The sequence below is a fragment of the Alligator sinensis genome, unplaced genomic scaffold (genome assembly GCF_000455745.1).
Source record: "Alligator sinensis unplaced genomic scaffold, ASM45574v1 scaffold291_1, whole genome shotgun sequence".
NCBI classification, from domain to species: Eukaryota; Metazoa; Chordata; order Crocodylia; family Alligatoridae; genus Alligator; species Alligator sinensis.
Window position 1 is genome coordinate 884,884 of NW_005842391.1, and position 16,451 is coordinate 901,334.

General features: G+C 44.0%; 1 protein-coding gene across 4 annotated transcripts in view; it reads left to right on the top strand.

The window, feature by feature from the left end:
* TLN2 (talin 2) overlaps positions 1-16,451 on the top strand; it is a 383,471-nt gene that overhangs the window by 242,169 nt on the left and 124,851 nt on the right. For all 4 annotated transcript variants that reach the window (XR_003095489.1, XM_025211171.1, XM_025211172.1 and 1 more), the window contains 7 exons: positions 569-735; positions 1,595-1,723; positions 4,019-4,132; positions 11,018-11,131; positions 12,124-12,258; positions 12,959-13,087; positions 14,070-14,172. Coding sequence is in view for 3 of the 4 variants with exons in the window: in XM_025211171.1 (XP_025066956.1) it covers positions 569-735; positions 1,595-1,723; positions 4,019-4,132; positions 11,018-11,131; positions 12,124-12,258; positions 12,959-13,087; positions 14,070-14,172 (891 nt within the window). In the remaining variant the exon portion in view is untranslated. The remainder of the gene's footprint in view (positions 1-568; positions 736-1,594; positions 1,724-4,018; positions 4,133-11,017; positions 11,132-12,123; positions 12,259-12,958; positions 13,088-14,069; positions 14,173-16,451) is intronic.

A 16,451-nucleotide genomic window follows, 5' to 3' on the forward strand; every position in this document is an offset into this window, starting at 1 on the left:
GAAACAGTGGCCACTAATACAATCGCTCCCCACCCCACCAGTTTCCCAAACCCTAAGCTGCCAGTCACAGCTGGGTAATGTCCCCTCCCTGCATCTAGATTGGGGCTTTTCCCCCTGTGGGGCTGTTTGGGGATCAGCCATTCCACTTTCCCCTGCAGGGCCAAGCCACACCCCCTTCCCACACTGGCCTGGGGTCAGGCCAGTTCCCCCCATGGGGCCAAGCCACACTCCCTTTCCCTGTAGAGCCAGGCCATGCACCCTCCTCCCGCAGGGAGGTTGGAACTGGGCCATCCCCTCCTATGGGCCCTCTGGGGCTGGGTTGCTGCTGGACTGACCCCCGCCATCCTCCACGTGGCCAGTTAGTGCCCACCACTCCCACCCCAGTGCCGTATTGGGGAAGGGGTTGAGCACCACTGTTCTAAGCAATGAACCATTATCTTATGCACTCATTTAAAAAAAAATTCAGGACATTGGGTTTTATTATTTTCTTTTCTTTTGGGGGTGACCTTTGAAACTGAAATTGAGACAGAAGGCAGAAGGATATTAACTTGCCATGCTAATATCGTAGGGGAAATGGTGCGACAGGCCAGGGTCCTCGCTCAAGCTACTTCTGATCTTGTCAATGCCATGAGGTCAGACGCTGAAGCTGAGATTGACATGGACAACTCCAAGAAACTTCTAGCTGCAGCTAAACTTTTGGCAGATTCTACAGCCCGCATGGTGGAAGCTGCAAAGGTACATACAAGGAAACAGTGAACTGAAGAACCCAAAAAGCACTAAATATGAACCTAATTTTTTCATAACTGTACAAACATGAGGAGGTGTTTTTGTCTTATTGCTCTTTTGTAAGTATAAATTGTTATGTAGCCGGAACTGATCAGTTTATAACTATTTATTTTTCATTTGACAACTTAGTTGAGAACTTAAATAAAAGTTCAGTACAATCAGATTTTAGTTCATCATTTATTCGGATTCCTAAACTATTCTCATGTTTATTGGTGACCTCTCAGATGTGGATGCCGTTGATTTACCTGTCTATATGTGTTCAGACCTCAAATATGAGATGTCAAATTTACGTCCTGCTTCTATAATTTGAGAATCAGATTATAACTCTTGTTAAACTGGAAATGTAAAAGTTAACTTTAAACAATATATTTATATAAACACTATATAGTTGTAGAGAAAAGTGTAAGCAATTTACAAAACAGTGATTTCCCAGTCTACATGGGGTTTTAACCTCAAATTATCCAACAGAAGTAAACATTTCCCAGAAGACACACATTCTACGTTAACAGCATGTGGGGGAGGAATAATGGATCTAATTTGGCTCACTGCTCTAGGTGATGAACTCAAGTATTCCTGTCTTATTTGCAGTGTTTAACTTGTTAAGCAATAAATAATACCAGCAATACATTTTCTACCTAAAATGTGTCTATAGTTAAATTATCTTTAATTCATGTTAGAGTAAAGCAATTAAATAGCAAACATAGACTGATCTGGTAGAACTTGATAGGAGTTTAAACCCTAGTGCCTTTAAAATCTATATGTGAGCCTATTCTGAATATTTATATTTTATTTTTTAACCTCTTTGTAGGGAGCTGCAGCAAATCCTGAAAATGAAGATCAACAGCAGAGACTGAGAGAAGCAGCAGAGGGGCTGCGAGTTGCAACAAATGCAGCTGCCCAGAATGCCATCAAGAAGAAAATTGTCAACAGACTGGAGGTCAGACTTAAGCTCTATTGTGTATTCTGTTTTGTTTTGCTCATTTTTTTCAGCAAGCACTTTTTTAAGCAGGCATTCTGGGGCTGCAATGTGTGAGAAGAACTGGAGAACACATCCTTGTGGTTGTCTGTGAATGCAGGGAACTAGATGTGATGGCCTAAAAAGGTGCTTACAGTCCATTGCAAAGAAAAATTCGTATCTCTAGGTGCTTTTCAGCTATTAAAAATGCCTACAATAGATAAAACATGAAGCTGAGCATAACAAATGAGCTACATTTGGCTCATACAGAGTATGTGAAAGTTCTCTTCCAGAAATCTGAGGGCATGAGTATATATACATGCACCTTTCTTCCAATAACAGGCAGCAACTTATCTGTCCGTGACAAACAGGTTAAAGAGAGATCTGTCAAAAGGAGACTGCTATATTGACATTTAATTCAGACAGAATTTGGTGAGGTTACCATTAGGTTAAGTATGGGAGGAAGCTCACTGTTTCATTGCTATTTAAATTATTTTACAGGGACCTTTACAAAATAGATGACAAATTCATGTAAAATACCCCACTAAAATGCATTTGATCACACCACATGATCACACCACAACTAACTGAACCAGAAATCTATGTAGTTAACCAAAGAAGCAAAACTAAAAATGAAAATATTATGTAGTAGCCAGTGGTACTGCAAAGGAGAAAAGGCAGTTTGCTGTACATTGAAGATAATTTCAGCATTCTCTTGTATGTTAGAGAAGTCTGATCTTTATTATTTCCAAATTTAATGGAGAAGAAATTGATAAAGAGCCTCTCTGTCTCCTTATTTCAGTTATGTTTTTACAGTAACCCAAAAATGTTTCAGTGCTTTGTGATGAAACCAACAGGAAGATCTCAGCAGGTAGCCATCTTCTGGAAGTGTATGGTATTGAAACCATTGTATCAATGTAAAACAAGAGAATCTTCAGTAATTCATTCTGATGCCGCACTGCATTCCCAAATGTGTAGCTACAGCATAAGAAACTCTTGTAGAAACTAAGGTTTTGTTTTGCTCTAAAAACATATTATTGATGCACTAATAAGGGAAATCTGTGCTAATAACAGTTAAGGGTGAACCAATAAGCTTTTATCTTTGGGATGAATGTCTTTAATTTGTGGGTTAATTAGAGAACAGTGTTGAGAATAATGTGCTGTATTGGAATGTACTTGGCAAGCTGCTGCATTTTATTTTTGAGAGAGATACACATTAGATGTTTGAATTCTGTCCCTTCCTGAATATTTTAGACCCACCTGAACTGATCTGTCCTCATTCTGTCCTCATGATCACCACCTTAGTTTCTTACCTTTTGGCCCTGATCAGTTTCAGTAAATTTGGGTCTTTGCTCCTGTGAAGAACTCTTTTTAAGGTATACTCAGGATATTGCTCTTAGGGCTGCTAATCTAGCACAGTGGGTTACTGTATCCACCTGCTTCTTGTTTCCTGATCCCTTCTAAATTTAACACACTGGAAGTGGCTGCACTCCATCAGGCTGATCTCTTTGTGACAAATGAATTTGCTCTTGCCAAATCATTATGACATTTAGCAAAATATTCAGAGGTCTAGTTGCAAATGACACATCTTCTAGGTTAAACTGGAGAGCTTGTTTACTAGGTTTTATACAGTAGTTTAAGACTTTGAGGCAAATTCTCCTTTAAATCTGAAGCCAGTTGGCCTTACTAGATTCCCTGATGTATTTGATACGTGATTGTTTTGTATTGAATGTAGTTGAATTCAGAGCCCTTGTAGTTAAATTTACATACACAGGCAACCAAGTTTTTACTACTTCACCTGTACTTTAATTAAAATGCTTTAGACGTTAGGAATGATGCTGTCCTGAAAGGATTCCTGAAGCTGCACAAGCAATTGTAGCATACTTCTAATGCTTTAGATTATTGTGGTCTTTACTTTTACATTCAGCAGCCTATCATTGCCATAGGATGTTTTAGGTATAGCTCTTTAGAATTTCAGGTGAGTTTTGTGATGAGACTAATCATGTGAAAAAGGAACCATTTGGAATCTTAGTGGTGTCAGGTGGTTTATCATTTGTTATTAGCATGTTGAAGATTGATTGCAATGATTGTTTCAGTTTTCATCTTCAGTGAAAAGTGATGTTGAGTTCTATACAGCAAAGTAAGTCAAGAAAAAGTAATGTCTAATTTAGTTCTGTTGTGAAATGCATTGCTATCCATCTTGTTCCTTGCTTTCTATAAATTACTCAAGTTTTATTCAGGAAAGTCTTTTTAACCATTTGTTTTTATCCTCCAAAGATTGCAGCAAAACAAGCTGCTGCTGCCGCTACTCAAACAATTGCAGCTTCTCAGAATGCAGCTGTTTCCAACAAGAATACAGCAGCACACCAGCAACTTGTCCAGAGCTGCAAGGTAATATTTCATGGTAGAAGAAACAAGCAGTTGCCAGATAATCTATAAACTGTGTCACTTTTTTTTTTAATGCAGTTAACTCTGAGGAAGCTAAAATTAATCTCCTCTAATGTAGTCACTCCCTCCCTTTGGAAGGGGATATTTAAGATCTGTGTTATCATCTGATGCCAAAGCATCTGGCTGGAATTCTGTAGCTGTACTAGCATTGTACCTATCCATAAAAATCCTTTTATTTACTGCATGCAGTTAGTTAGCACCTGTTAACTGTAATTTTGTACAGAGAACTTGGAAATATTCTGCTAAAACATGTACAAAGCAGCAGTTTGCCCTTTACAAATGCTTTGGCAATATTTGTCTAAAGACTTCCACAAGTACCTCTAACATACAAACCTCCCACAAATGCAGCTTCTTTCTTTGAGCATTTGCTGCAGAAAAAGCAACAGTATATCCTGCCCACAGAACTTAACAGAGAATTTGGGCACAAAGCTGTTAGACTTAGAAATTTAACTATATTACTAGAGTGTTGCCTTACAGATTTCATAAACATTAGGGCTGGAAGGGACCCCAGAGGATCATCGAGTCCAGCCCCCTGCCCCACGGGCAGGAAGTCAGCAGGGATCATAGGATCCCAGCAAGATAAGCATCTAAATGTGTCTTGAAGGCGTTCAAAGTAGGTGCTTGAACCGCTTCTGGCAGCAGTCTATTCCAAAACTTGGCAGCTCGGACAGTGAAGAAGTTCTTCCTTATGTCCAGCCTGAATCGGTCGTGGCGGAGTTTGTGACCGTTTGATCTTGTCATCCCTTGGGATGCTCTGGTGAACAGATGTTCCCCCAGATCCTGATGAGCACCCCAATAAACTTATAGGTGGCCACCAGATCACCCCTGAGCCTGCACTTGAGGGACCCCACTGGTCACAGCGCACCACGATGATTGACTTCCGTCAACCACCGCCTTCTGGGTCCGACCACCGAGCCAATTCCTCAGCCAGTGGATTGTGGTTAAGCTGAGGCCGCAGTTGGCCAGTTTAGTCAAGAGGTGATCATGGGATACCAGATTGAAGGCTTTTTTAAAGTCAAGATATACAACATCAATCTCTTCTCCCTTGTCCAGGTGATAGGTCACTTGGTCATAAAAGGAAATAAGATTGGTCAACCACGACCTACCTGCAACAAACCCGTGCTGGCTATCCCTCAGGATGCTGCCATTGGCCAGTCTGTTAAGAATATTCCTCCTTGGAGGTGGATCCAGTCCTCCATTCTTTGTTGATCTTTCTTTTTAGACACAGGAGGTCCGCAAGTTCCCTGCAGAGCCAAGGGGGCTGCTGTGCCCTTTTGCTGCCTTTCCTCTGAAATGGGATAGACTTAGCTTGTGCATCTAGAATCGCTCTCTTGAGGAGCAGCCACTCATCCTGAACTCCCCTCCCCTTTGGGTCATGGTCCCTTAGGGCCTCACTAACAAGCCTCCTGAGCTTGTCAAAATCAGCTTTCCTAAAGTCGAAGACTTCTGTATTGCTGACTGACTTGCCAGCTTTATGGCGGATGGTGAAGGTGATCAGCTCATGGTCACTGTCACCCAGCTTCCCTTCGATCATTAGGTCGCTGATTAGGTTGTCCCCCGTTGCTAGTACCAGGTCGAGCAGCACTTTACCTCTCATCAGCCTGCAGACTTCTTGCATCAAATAGAGCTCATCCACGCACAAGAGAAAGCTTTGCGATCGTTCGGATTTGGCCGAGCGCTCTTCCCATGAGATGTCTGGGTAGTTGAAGTCTCCCATGACAACCATGCACCAGGAGCATGCAGCCTCAGCGAATTTCCTGGTGAACTCCTGGTCAAGCTCTTGATCCTGGGTAGGGGGTCTGTAGCGGACCCCCATCATTGTGTCCCCTGTGCCGTGTTCCCCATGGATTTTAACCCAGAGGGTCTCCAGTCGCCCACCCTGGGTGGCAGTGTTGGCTTGCAGGGATGCATAGCTTTCCTTGACATAGGAACACCCCCAGCCCTTTTGTCCACACGATCTCTCCTGTACATAGTATAGCCATCTATACCTCTGGCCCAGTCATGGGTGGAGTCCCACCAGGTCTGCGTTATCCCTATGACATCATAATTGTTTGTGTTAAGCAGGAGGACAAGTTCCTCCTGTTTATTCCTCAAGGTCCTGGCATTTGTGTACAGGCATGCAAGTGTCCCTTTGCCCTTGCCCAGGCTAACCAGTCTGGCTGAGAAGAGCCTCCTCCCCAGTGGAGAGAGGTGGAGGCCGTCCCTTCCCAGCAGCTCACTGCCTCTCTCACCGCGGACTGCGGTCGTGGAAGCCAAAGCCTTCCTGATGACACCAGCGCCGCAGTCTATGGTTTACTACCTCGATCCTCCTCTCCCTCGTAGCCCATAGCCTGAAACTGGGAGGATCAAGGAAAACACCACCTGTGCCCCCAACCCGTTAAGCCCCGCTCCCAAATCCCTGCAGCACTTCATGACCCAGCTAGGATTGCTCTGAGCCATGTCATTTGTGCCCATGTGGATAAGGTACATAGGGTAGTGGTCAGTGGGCTGGAGGAGCTTAGGGATCTTCTCCACAATGTTTCGGATACGAGCTCCCGGGAAGCAGCAGACTTCCCAGGCTAAGGGGTCGGGGCGGCAGATTGTGCCCTCCGTACCCCTGAGGATAGAGTCTCCCATGACAAACACTTTGCCTTTTGTCTTAGGGAGAGCGGGGGAGGTAGCTATAGTTGAGCCTGCGCTGTCTACCAGAGCTGGCAGTTTATCAGGCTCTGCTGGGGCTGCAAGAGGTTTGTACCTGTTGCAGAGCTTCAGTGGGGCGGGGACCTTGGTGCGGCGGACTTTGGGGCCCTTGACCACCTTGGACCAACCCCTTGGCTGGACAGCATGGGAGGTCCCCAAGTCCTCCCTTGTCCTGGAAGGCGACCGTGGTCTACCCTCCGCCTCTAGGGGGTGAAGGGCCTGGTAATAGGAGTCTTGTCTCCCGCTTGCCATCCCTGATGGCACGTGGTCTCTGGACTGCGGCCTGGAGCTCCTCCAGCTGGCGTAGAAATCAGACCTCGCAAGGGGAGGGGGCCATGCTCCCAGACCCCAGAGCCTAAAAAAGTGTCAGGCAGCCCCCACAGCTGAGAGCTAGGGGCTCTGTCTGCATGGAGCCCAGAGCCATGGGCTCTGTCTGGGTGGAGGCCATGGGGTGCTCCACGGTCACTGGGGGGTCTTGGGTTGCGGGGGTGCAACGGGCTTGCACCTATGCATCTCACACGACTCCCGGGGCCAAAATGAGGTTTTATTCTGGTTGGCGGGCCCTTTTAAACTCCGCACATGCACAGTGGACCCGCCACCGGCACCGTGCTACTCCCTGTCAAGGGGGGCCCTACCCAGGGTTTGGGGGGACCCTGATCTTCCAGAGAGGGACTGGTAAGTACCCTCTCCCCACTCTTCTCTCTCCCTGGGGGCGCTGGGCCAAGTAGGAGCCGGGGCAGGGCAAGGCCCTCCTCGGCTCCACTCAGCTGCCCCGCAGCTGGGCTCTGTCCCTCCCACCACGGGCCCTGCTTACCTCCAGCAGTGCTGGGGGTTGGCAGGGTGCTCCACGGTCACGGGGGGTTGCTGGGGGGGTCTCGGGGTGCAGGGGCGCGATGGGCTTGCACCTGTGCATCTCGTGCCACTCTCGGGGCCTTAACGTTGGTACCCTGAGAAGAAGTCTTCACAAGCAGTTTGGTGTATAAACTCTGACTGATTGGATCACCTTCCCAGTCTGTGTCCTTTATGAGAGCTGCCAAAGGACAATTGCTTTGGAGTAGGCAGGCATGAATAGTATAACGCTTAAATATCAGTACAAAGCTTTCTGCAGCTTAATTAGTTCTTATCTCTTAAACTTTTAAGATCATCATATTCTTATTGGAGAAAGAGAAGATGTTTGATGCTGGCCAGTGGAATTAGGTCCAACGAAGTTCCTGTTCAGTGGCTAGTGCTGGTCAGCTGTACCCCCAAAGCACTCTGCAGCAGAAGTACAGATCTTCTACCAGTAATACTAATTAGCATTTATATCATGCACCTTTATCAAAAAGACCATGCTCATCACAATACCTGTATGTTCACTGTGTGCAGACTATGCCAACAAACTTTTGTCCACCATATAGGACAGAAATATGCAGGTGAAATGTTTAAATAGATCTTGTGAGTGGAAGGAATTGTTGCTAGTGGCTATCAACTCCTGCTTTTATATTGGGACTTGTTAGGTACTTAACTTCATGTCAAATTAGATACTGACGATGGGGCTAAGATGCAATAGACTCACACTGACATGTGTTCATACCTATTGTAATCTAGCCTGTAAATGGCTTGGACAGGGTCACTTTTTATACACATCTGTAAAGCTCTATGATCATCATAAATGTAGTGAAATTGGATGGAGGTGACATCATGACATTTCTGGCTAGTATCCTTGTGGCAGGGCACCTTTAGTGCCTGCCACTTTAAGGTTTGAGAGGAGCCTGCTGCTGGCAACAACGCCCAGCTGAGCTGCTGCTCCGAACATCTTGGAAGCAAGGGTAGGACCTATGAGGGATGTCAAGAGGCTCCTGGTCCTGGGTATGACTGAAAACTGCACCCTGCTGGGGAAGGATGGTCTGGTAGGACTACCTATGGCGGGGTAGTTCCCCAGAAATGCCAGGCCAGTTGCCTCCCTAGTGAAAGGCGGGTAAGAGCACCTTATAACACCAGCCCTCACTACTCAGTGGGTTATTATGAGTGGGGACAGAGTGTGGTGGCAGGGGAGGCAGGCACACCTAGAGAGAGGCACTTGAACCCCACGGGAGTGTAAGACCCAGGAGGCCCTAGAGACGGGGCAGTGGAAGAGAATGGCCCCAGTGAATGGGACAGAAGTTGTGTGCAGCCTGCCCAGCGTAGGGTGCACAGTGGTGCCTGAAGGACTGGGTGTTGGTGCATACAGAGTTGGGTTGAATGGGGTGACCTGAAGGGCTGTACCAGGGGTATGCTGAGTAGGGTTTCAGGTGCGGTCTGAAGGGCAGCACATGGGCCAGCCCCCACATGAGTGAAATCAAGAGCCAGTTGCCTGGTGAGGGACTAGAAGTTGAGCTCCACACAGGGCAGGGCATAAGGTCAGTGACTTGTACAGTAGGGAAGCTCATACGACCCAAAGGTGCTGCCCGTACACCGACCAGCATGAGAGTACGTAAGCCTAATGGCCCAGGGGGTTGCTCAAGTGGAGCAGAGTGGGTTGAGAGTGGCGGTATGTAAGAGACCCTGTGAGAGGAGGCAGAGTGCGTGAGTAGAATGGGAGAGGCCCAGCCAGGGACAGAGCTAGCCCGGCCTCAGGCCAGAGTTATGATCTACTTACAATGCCATCTGCAAGGCATGGGATGCAGTATAGGGATGGTACAGAGCCATGCGCAGTGCCCCCTGGCATCAGGGCATTAAAATGGGCAGCCTCCTGCATTTTACACTAGTTATCAAACAATAAGTTGTGGCAGGCAAGATTGGGTGGACTGTCCCACACAGACAGGTGGGTGGGCTGATGTTGAGACCCGGCCTTAACATGGCCCCCTGTCACAATCCTGTCACGTGATTTTAATGTAGCTAGGGGCTGGGTTTGTAATGAGATAAAACCATTACTTCATGTATCCACACACTATCTACAGGGTTCTCTTACTTGGCTGACATGCAATTTGTGCCCTTAAGTTCCTTTTCTGAACCAGCCTATGAACTTAACATAGTAATGGGTCATGTTATTCTTAATTCACTAACTAGTAGGCTGCAGGCAGCATGGAGCTTAGGTACAGTAGAAGTGAACACAGAGACACCCTCAGATTTGTTTCTTTGTAAGCTGTGATGCAGGATATCTCATTGACAAGTACTTTAGTTTTACCTGTAGCTAGGAGCTTACTTTCTCCTTCTGAACAATGTTGTTTCAAGGCCTTTAGGGAAATAAAAGCCAAATTGAGTGCAAAATGGCATATTCTTCTACTTGGAGAAACTGCAGAAATCAAGAATGCAACCACTAAGCAAATCAAAGCTTCTAGGAAAAAAGGCATTGACATTTACCACTTGGCTATTAAGTGCATTACCTCTCACACTCCTGCTCTTGAAAGAATGGTGAACAAATAAAAGACTTTGAACATATCTGCAAAGGCAGAGTATATCAAAGAGATGTCTGGTAGGCTGATACATTCTCAATACAAATGCAAAAGCACTGTGATTGCGGTTCATTCTAATTTGGTCTTGACACTGATTTATTATGCAGCAAATAGGAGATTGAAAATCTGCTTCTGTACTTCAGGAAAAAAAATTAATACTTGAGGAAAGTATTCTAGAAAAATGTACAGAAGATGAGTCATATGCACATGAGTTTATACTTGGACAGGAATATGGATAATATTTTAACGACATGCATATTCAGAATATCACAACTATGCTTTAAACATTTATCAATCAGTCAAAGAAAAATAAGATGAGATACCAAAGTTTGAGAAACTGAAATTTCCTTGAAGGAAGAGAGATTCTTGAGCTGTTCAAGTTGTTAACATGAGCAATTTGGAGTCTATAACAATAATTGTATTATGCAAAGAAAAAACAATGTGTTATTGAACATGTGTATCCTTACTATTTTTATAGAAAAGCTTTATCCATGATATAGAATCCTCAAGCTAATCCATATAATTCTGTAGCAAGCCTGAATCCTCCATGTACTGTAAAAAATGTCCTGACTTGTACTCATTAAAATCTATAGAGACCAAAATGATTTCTGGGAAATGTCAGTGGTATTATACTTGATAAAAACCATAGGTCTTTTCTCCTGTACTTTGAGGCTTGATTAGTACTGCATTTGCTTAATTTCCCATTAAAACTTCCTTCCTTGTGAACCTCCTCCAGAACGTTGCTGACCACATTCCTCAGTTGGTACAGGGAGTGAGGGGGAGTCAAGCACAGGCAGAAGATCTCAGTGCTCAGCTTGCTCTGATAAATTCCAGCCAGAACTTCCTTCAGGTAAGTAACATCAAATAAACTCTACAGATTGTCTCGAGCATTTTCTGTCCTGATTTTGAATACTCTTCACTTGTGCATTGAAAAGCATAGCTGTAACGGTTGAATGACAGTGAGATCTATATATTTAGTCACTGATTGAGACCCACTGGGAGAAGAAATTTAATTTGAGAAATATTTACCATGAGGTATCTTTATAAGTCCTTACTGCTAATAGTCACAGTATTTTAGCAAGGGTTCTTAGGGCTTTATGGGGGAGGTAGAATTTACATTTTTCAGGTGTCTGTTCAAGATCCCAAGGTCTTGATCAAAGTTTTGGGCAGAACCCAAATTTCAAGCAGTCACCCTGTGCTTACTCCAAACCATCTTTAAAAGAAAGGGTCAAGGAGGGTGGCAGGGAAGGGCATAGAGTGTAAGTTCCCTCTGAAATTATTAGGGCAATCCATCTGCTTCTATTCATGGATACCATGGTAAGCAAGGTGTGCTAACACTACCACCTGTGATGGTTTACCTAAATTATTTGTTCCCATTTACTAGTATTTTAAAAGAAAATGTAAATATTCAGAAATATTGAAATAAATTTGGCATATATGCTATCCAGGCTTGTTTGAGCAAACAAGCTATAAGTTGAAAATTCTCTAATTAATTGTTTATATTATGGGAGGTCTCAGTCAGACATTGGTACCTGTTGCACTAGAAAAATGACTAAAACAAAGTTTGTTCCTACTGCAGAAATCTTGCTGTTTAGGGTTATGACTAAGCTAAACATATTAGTAAAGAAATTGGGGGTGAGATGGGGATGGGGCAGAGGCTAGTGTCAGTGTACTGTATACATTGATATTGGTTCTAATGATTTGCTAGCCTAAAAAACCACAGTTAAAATTTTCAGTTCCTTAATTCTTCTTTCATAATAGGCCTATTTTAGTGTTTGATGCACTTATGTAAGCGTATGGGCATGAACTGATCAATCACATTCTTTGCTAATCCTAAAATAGCCAGGAAGTAAGATGGTGGCATCAGCCAAAGCTGCAGTACCCACAGTGACTGACCAAGCTGCAGCAATGCAGCTAAGTCAGTGTGCCAAGAACCTTGCAACCAGCTTAGCTGAGTTGAGAACTGCCTCCCAAAAGGTGGGTAAATTTTGCTGTTCAGCTAGAGTTTCATTGTATTTTATAAGATGTGGTTTACTGAAGCTTGTGTGTAGCTAGAAATGCCATTTGTAATTCTCGGTTTATTGCTGCCTTCTTTTCAATCTAATTTTATATGTATGCTGCAGTCCAACGGTCTGATTGCAGTTTGTATAGACACAGATTGGATACAATAAGTGTAGCTGTGGCATCAGCAGGTTCAGTGGGGGGCTTGAAACCCTGAATAAATACGTGGCCTACTGGCCTATTAGTGAGCTCTGTGCTGTCACAGGAATGCTGCTATCAGTCCCTAAGCTTACCACTAGCTTACCAATGCGTGCAAGAGCTACAGGCATACCCTTTAGATTGCTACTTAGACATACCCCAAGTTGTTATGAGACAGTAACTAGAAATTGAAACTCAACAGTGCAAAATGGATCTCATTCCCTTCTGTGGCTTGGGACAGTTGTAAAATGGTAGAAAAAGGCTCAAAAGGACTATAAGAGGAACTCCAATTTGACACAGTACTTGAGGCAGGATCATCCCTTTCTAAACTGTCCCAGACAAATGTTTGTCTGATTTAAAGGAATGGAGGTTTCATAATTTGTCTAGATTGTGTCCCAGCGCAGATACATGTCCCCATTTTTGAAAGTAGAAAGGCTGTTTAATGATAACAGTTTCTGTGGATCTATTTTCTGGATAGGCTCACGAAGCATGTGGTCCAATGGAAATTGATTCTGCTTTGAATACAGTCCAGACACTCAAAAGTGAACTGCAAGATGCAAAGATGGCAGCTGTTGATGGACAGTTAAAACCACTCCCAGGAGAAACGGTAATTAGTGATAAAGCAGAGGCTTGGTCTGCCTTGCATGTAGGAAATGTGTCCCATGACTTATATACTAAAATTCAGCATTCTGAGGTTGTGTTGGTGAAATAAGCCATCTAATGTTCCTTTCAACAGCAGTGTACGTAAGTGCCCTTTCAAAATCTGTCTTGAGCACCATGAACGATCCTTATGCCAAAAAGAAGACTATTCTTCTGGTGCTCACATTTTTGGCCTGTGGGCCAGATAAATGGGGCAGGACAGGGGCTGGGATCACTGCCTTCACCTGAATGGAGTGCAGTCCTTGTGTACAGGGGCCAGGCAGGGGCAGTGTAGAGACCGGGGGTCTGATCCTGTCACACAGGAGCAGTGCAAGCGTTCTATCTGGCTGGAACCAGGTTCCAGGGGTTCTGCACTGTCCCTGCCAGCCCCACCTCCACCTTGCACACCTGATCTAGTGTGTAGGTCCACAGCCTGCAAGGCTCCCAACAGGATCCATAGGGAGCCTTCCAGGCTGGCGTACACAGCTCCAGAGGCCTGATGTAGCCCACAGGCAGGGGGTTTGACCACCCCTGCTCTGGGCAGAAACCACATAGTGGAGGAGGTCCTACTTTGAGGGCCTAGAAAGAAATTAGGTTATAGGGATTTTTTTTAATATCCATTCCTTCTAGCCATTGCAATTAAAAAAACAGGAAAGAGAATCAACATTTGATTTCATTTTTAATCTTGTAGTTAGAGAATGAAACTGTAAAATAACAGTTGATACAAACTATCAAAACTCAACTTTGAAGCCCTGATTTCCTTCCCATGTGCATGCTGCTTGGTACTTCCACTTCATTCGGCCTGGACAATGAATGCATGCTAGTCAAGTCCTAGGGTTGAGTAGTGCAAGACCAGTTACTGGGAGAAAAATCTTTCCATTAGGCTTAGAAGGAAAAATTGCTTCAATGTAGCATAAATAAAGAAATCTGTCCTCTGAATGTTTTCACAGCTTGAAAAATGTGCTCAAGACCTAGGAAGCACGTCCAAAGCTGTTGGTTCATCAATGGCCCAGCTGTTGACTTGTGCTGCTCAAGGCAATGAGCACTACACAGGTACTCTTTTATTTATAATGCCTGCAAGCAAACTCTGCTTTCCATAAAATGTGTGTTGGAAGGTTTTCTTGTTATTTAAGTGAAGGAAGTGTTTTCTTTGTCATTTTTACACTTGTAGTGAATTTTGTGAGTTACTAGCAATTGTTCATGAAAATAAGCTGCCTTGTTTCTGAAACCAAGTTGCAGGGACTGCTCTCTGGCTCAGAAATTTGGAGTAGGCTGAGCCTTCTGATACCATAACTATGAAATAAATACTTCTTTGGGGAAAGAGACTAATTCAATTGCACAGTAAAGAATTAAGTGCTGGGTTATGTAAATGTTACTGTTGTGAGAGAGCCCGTGATGAGAATGATACTAATGTAATTATTTTAAATGGTAGAAAGCCCTTGGGGTTTTTTATCTCATACTTCAACTATACCCAAGATACATTGGTGTTGGCTAAAACTGTGCATCCCTTACCACAGGTAATGGATTTACATGCATGAGGCTCTTGCTCTCTCTGCCTTGATGATCAAATTTGCATAGCAAGGGCAGAAGGCTAAGTCAAGGTGGTGGCCAACCAATTTCATGGGCAGATCATGAGGCCAGCTGCCATTTTCACAGGTTTATCATGGTGGCCCCTCCCCCCCAGTTTCTGATTGGTTACGGGGCCCTGGTTGCCTGCCCCCTCCACTGATTGGTAAAGAAGCCTGTCCATCGCACAGCCCCATCCCTCACTGCTGATTGAGGTTTGTCTGTCATGTGGCCCCTGGCCCTCACCACTGATTGGTAGAGAGGAACAGGGCTGCATGACAGGTAGCCTTCTCAGCCAATCAACTGGGGGGGGGGGGGGGGCAGCCATCTTGTCTGCTCACCTTGGTGTAACCCCCTTCATTCCAGGCTGCACAGCTGGGAGGACTGCTGCCTCCCACTGGGGAGCCAGAATTTTTTTTTTTTAGCAAGGTTTTCTTTCCCCTGCAGTTTTTGTGGAGTTTGCCATTTCACAGACATTGCCCAATTTTGCAAAATCCGTGAAATCATGATTTGAGTAGGTCCCTACTAATGGGGAACTTGAGCAGCAAACCTTCAGAGCACGATTTTTCAGCAGTTACTCTACTTCTAGTTGTGTATACCACTGTTAGGACCTTGAAAGAGCCATTAGAAGAAACATTTCAGCCTTGTAAAATGCAATTATTTAACACTATTTGTGTAGAAAATAGAAGGTGTTGATGCAAACACCACAGCGGGATATTTTTAAATGTTACTGATAAGAACCATTATGGCAATTACCATTTCATTTGATGTAATTGGATCAAGACTACACAGATTTCAGTTGCTTTCATTTGAAATGGATGTAATTGGATTAAGATGACACAAATTTCTATTACATACCCATGCATTAGTTAGTATTTGAAAATGAACTCATGAAGTTGGAATCTAGTGACTGAAACAAGGAGCTATCTTAAACTAAAACAAGTAGGTAGCTGCTAGGACAGGAAAACCTGCTGTAGTAGTCAAAGATCTCTTTTATTGTCTGTCCTCCTATTTTCTGTCTAATACTTTGTGCTGATCATTTTGGTACTTGAACAAGTAGTAAGTGTTCATATTGGGATTTTGTTGTTGTTTACCACATAGTGTCTTGGGTACCGTTAAACCAATTTTTTATGAAATAAGAGTGGCAAAGTCATTTACAATTTAACTTTGAATGGAATATGTTATCCTTTTGTACTTAAGTTCCTGTGCAAGTTTCCCTTGTTTTATTCTGTGACTTACAAATCACTATGTAGTGAAAGTTGTTGAACACAGTTGGAGGCTTGAACAATTAGGGATTTTTTTACTCTTCCATAATTAATAAAGATGAACTCCTCCTTTTTAATCTGATTTATTTGGCTTGTATATTTGAAACTTAAATTCCTGACTTGAATTTTCCTGCTTGGAAAATGTGGGGAGCATATAAAAAGTGGAAACGGGGAGAGATTACCAAAGAGGAGTATACCTCCTCTGCTCGTGCTTGTAGGGAGGCAGTTAGACAGGCCAAAGCTACCATGGAGCTGAGGATGGCATCCCAAGTAAAGGATAACAAGAAATTGTTTTTTAGATATATAGGGAGTAAAAGGAAGGCCCAGGGTGGAATAGGACCCCTACTAAATGGGCAGAAGCAATTGGTGACTGACAGGGGGGACAAGGCTGAACTCCTGAATGAGTTCTTTGCCTCAGTGTTCCTAAGTGAGGAGCAGGACAAGGCTCTCACTGGGATCGTAGAGAGGCAGCAGCAAGGCACCAGACTGCCATGCGTAGAC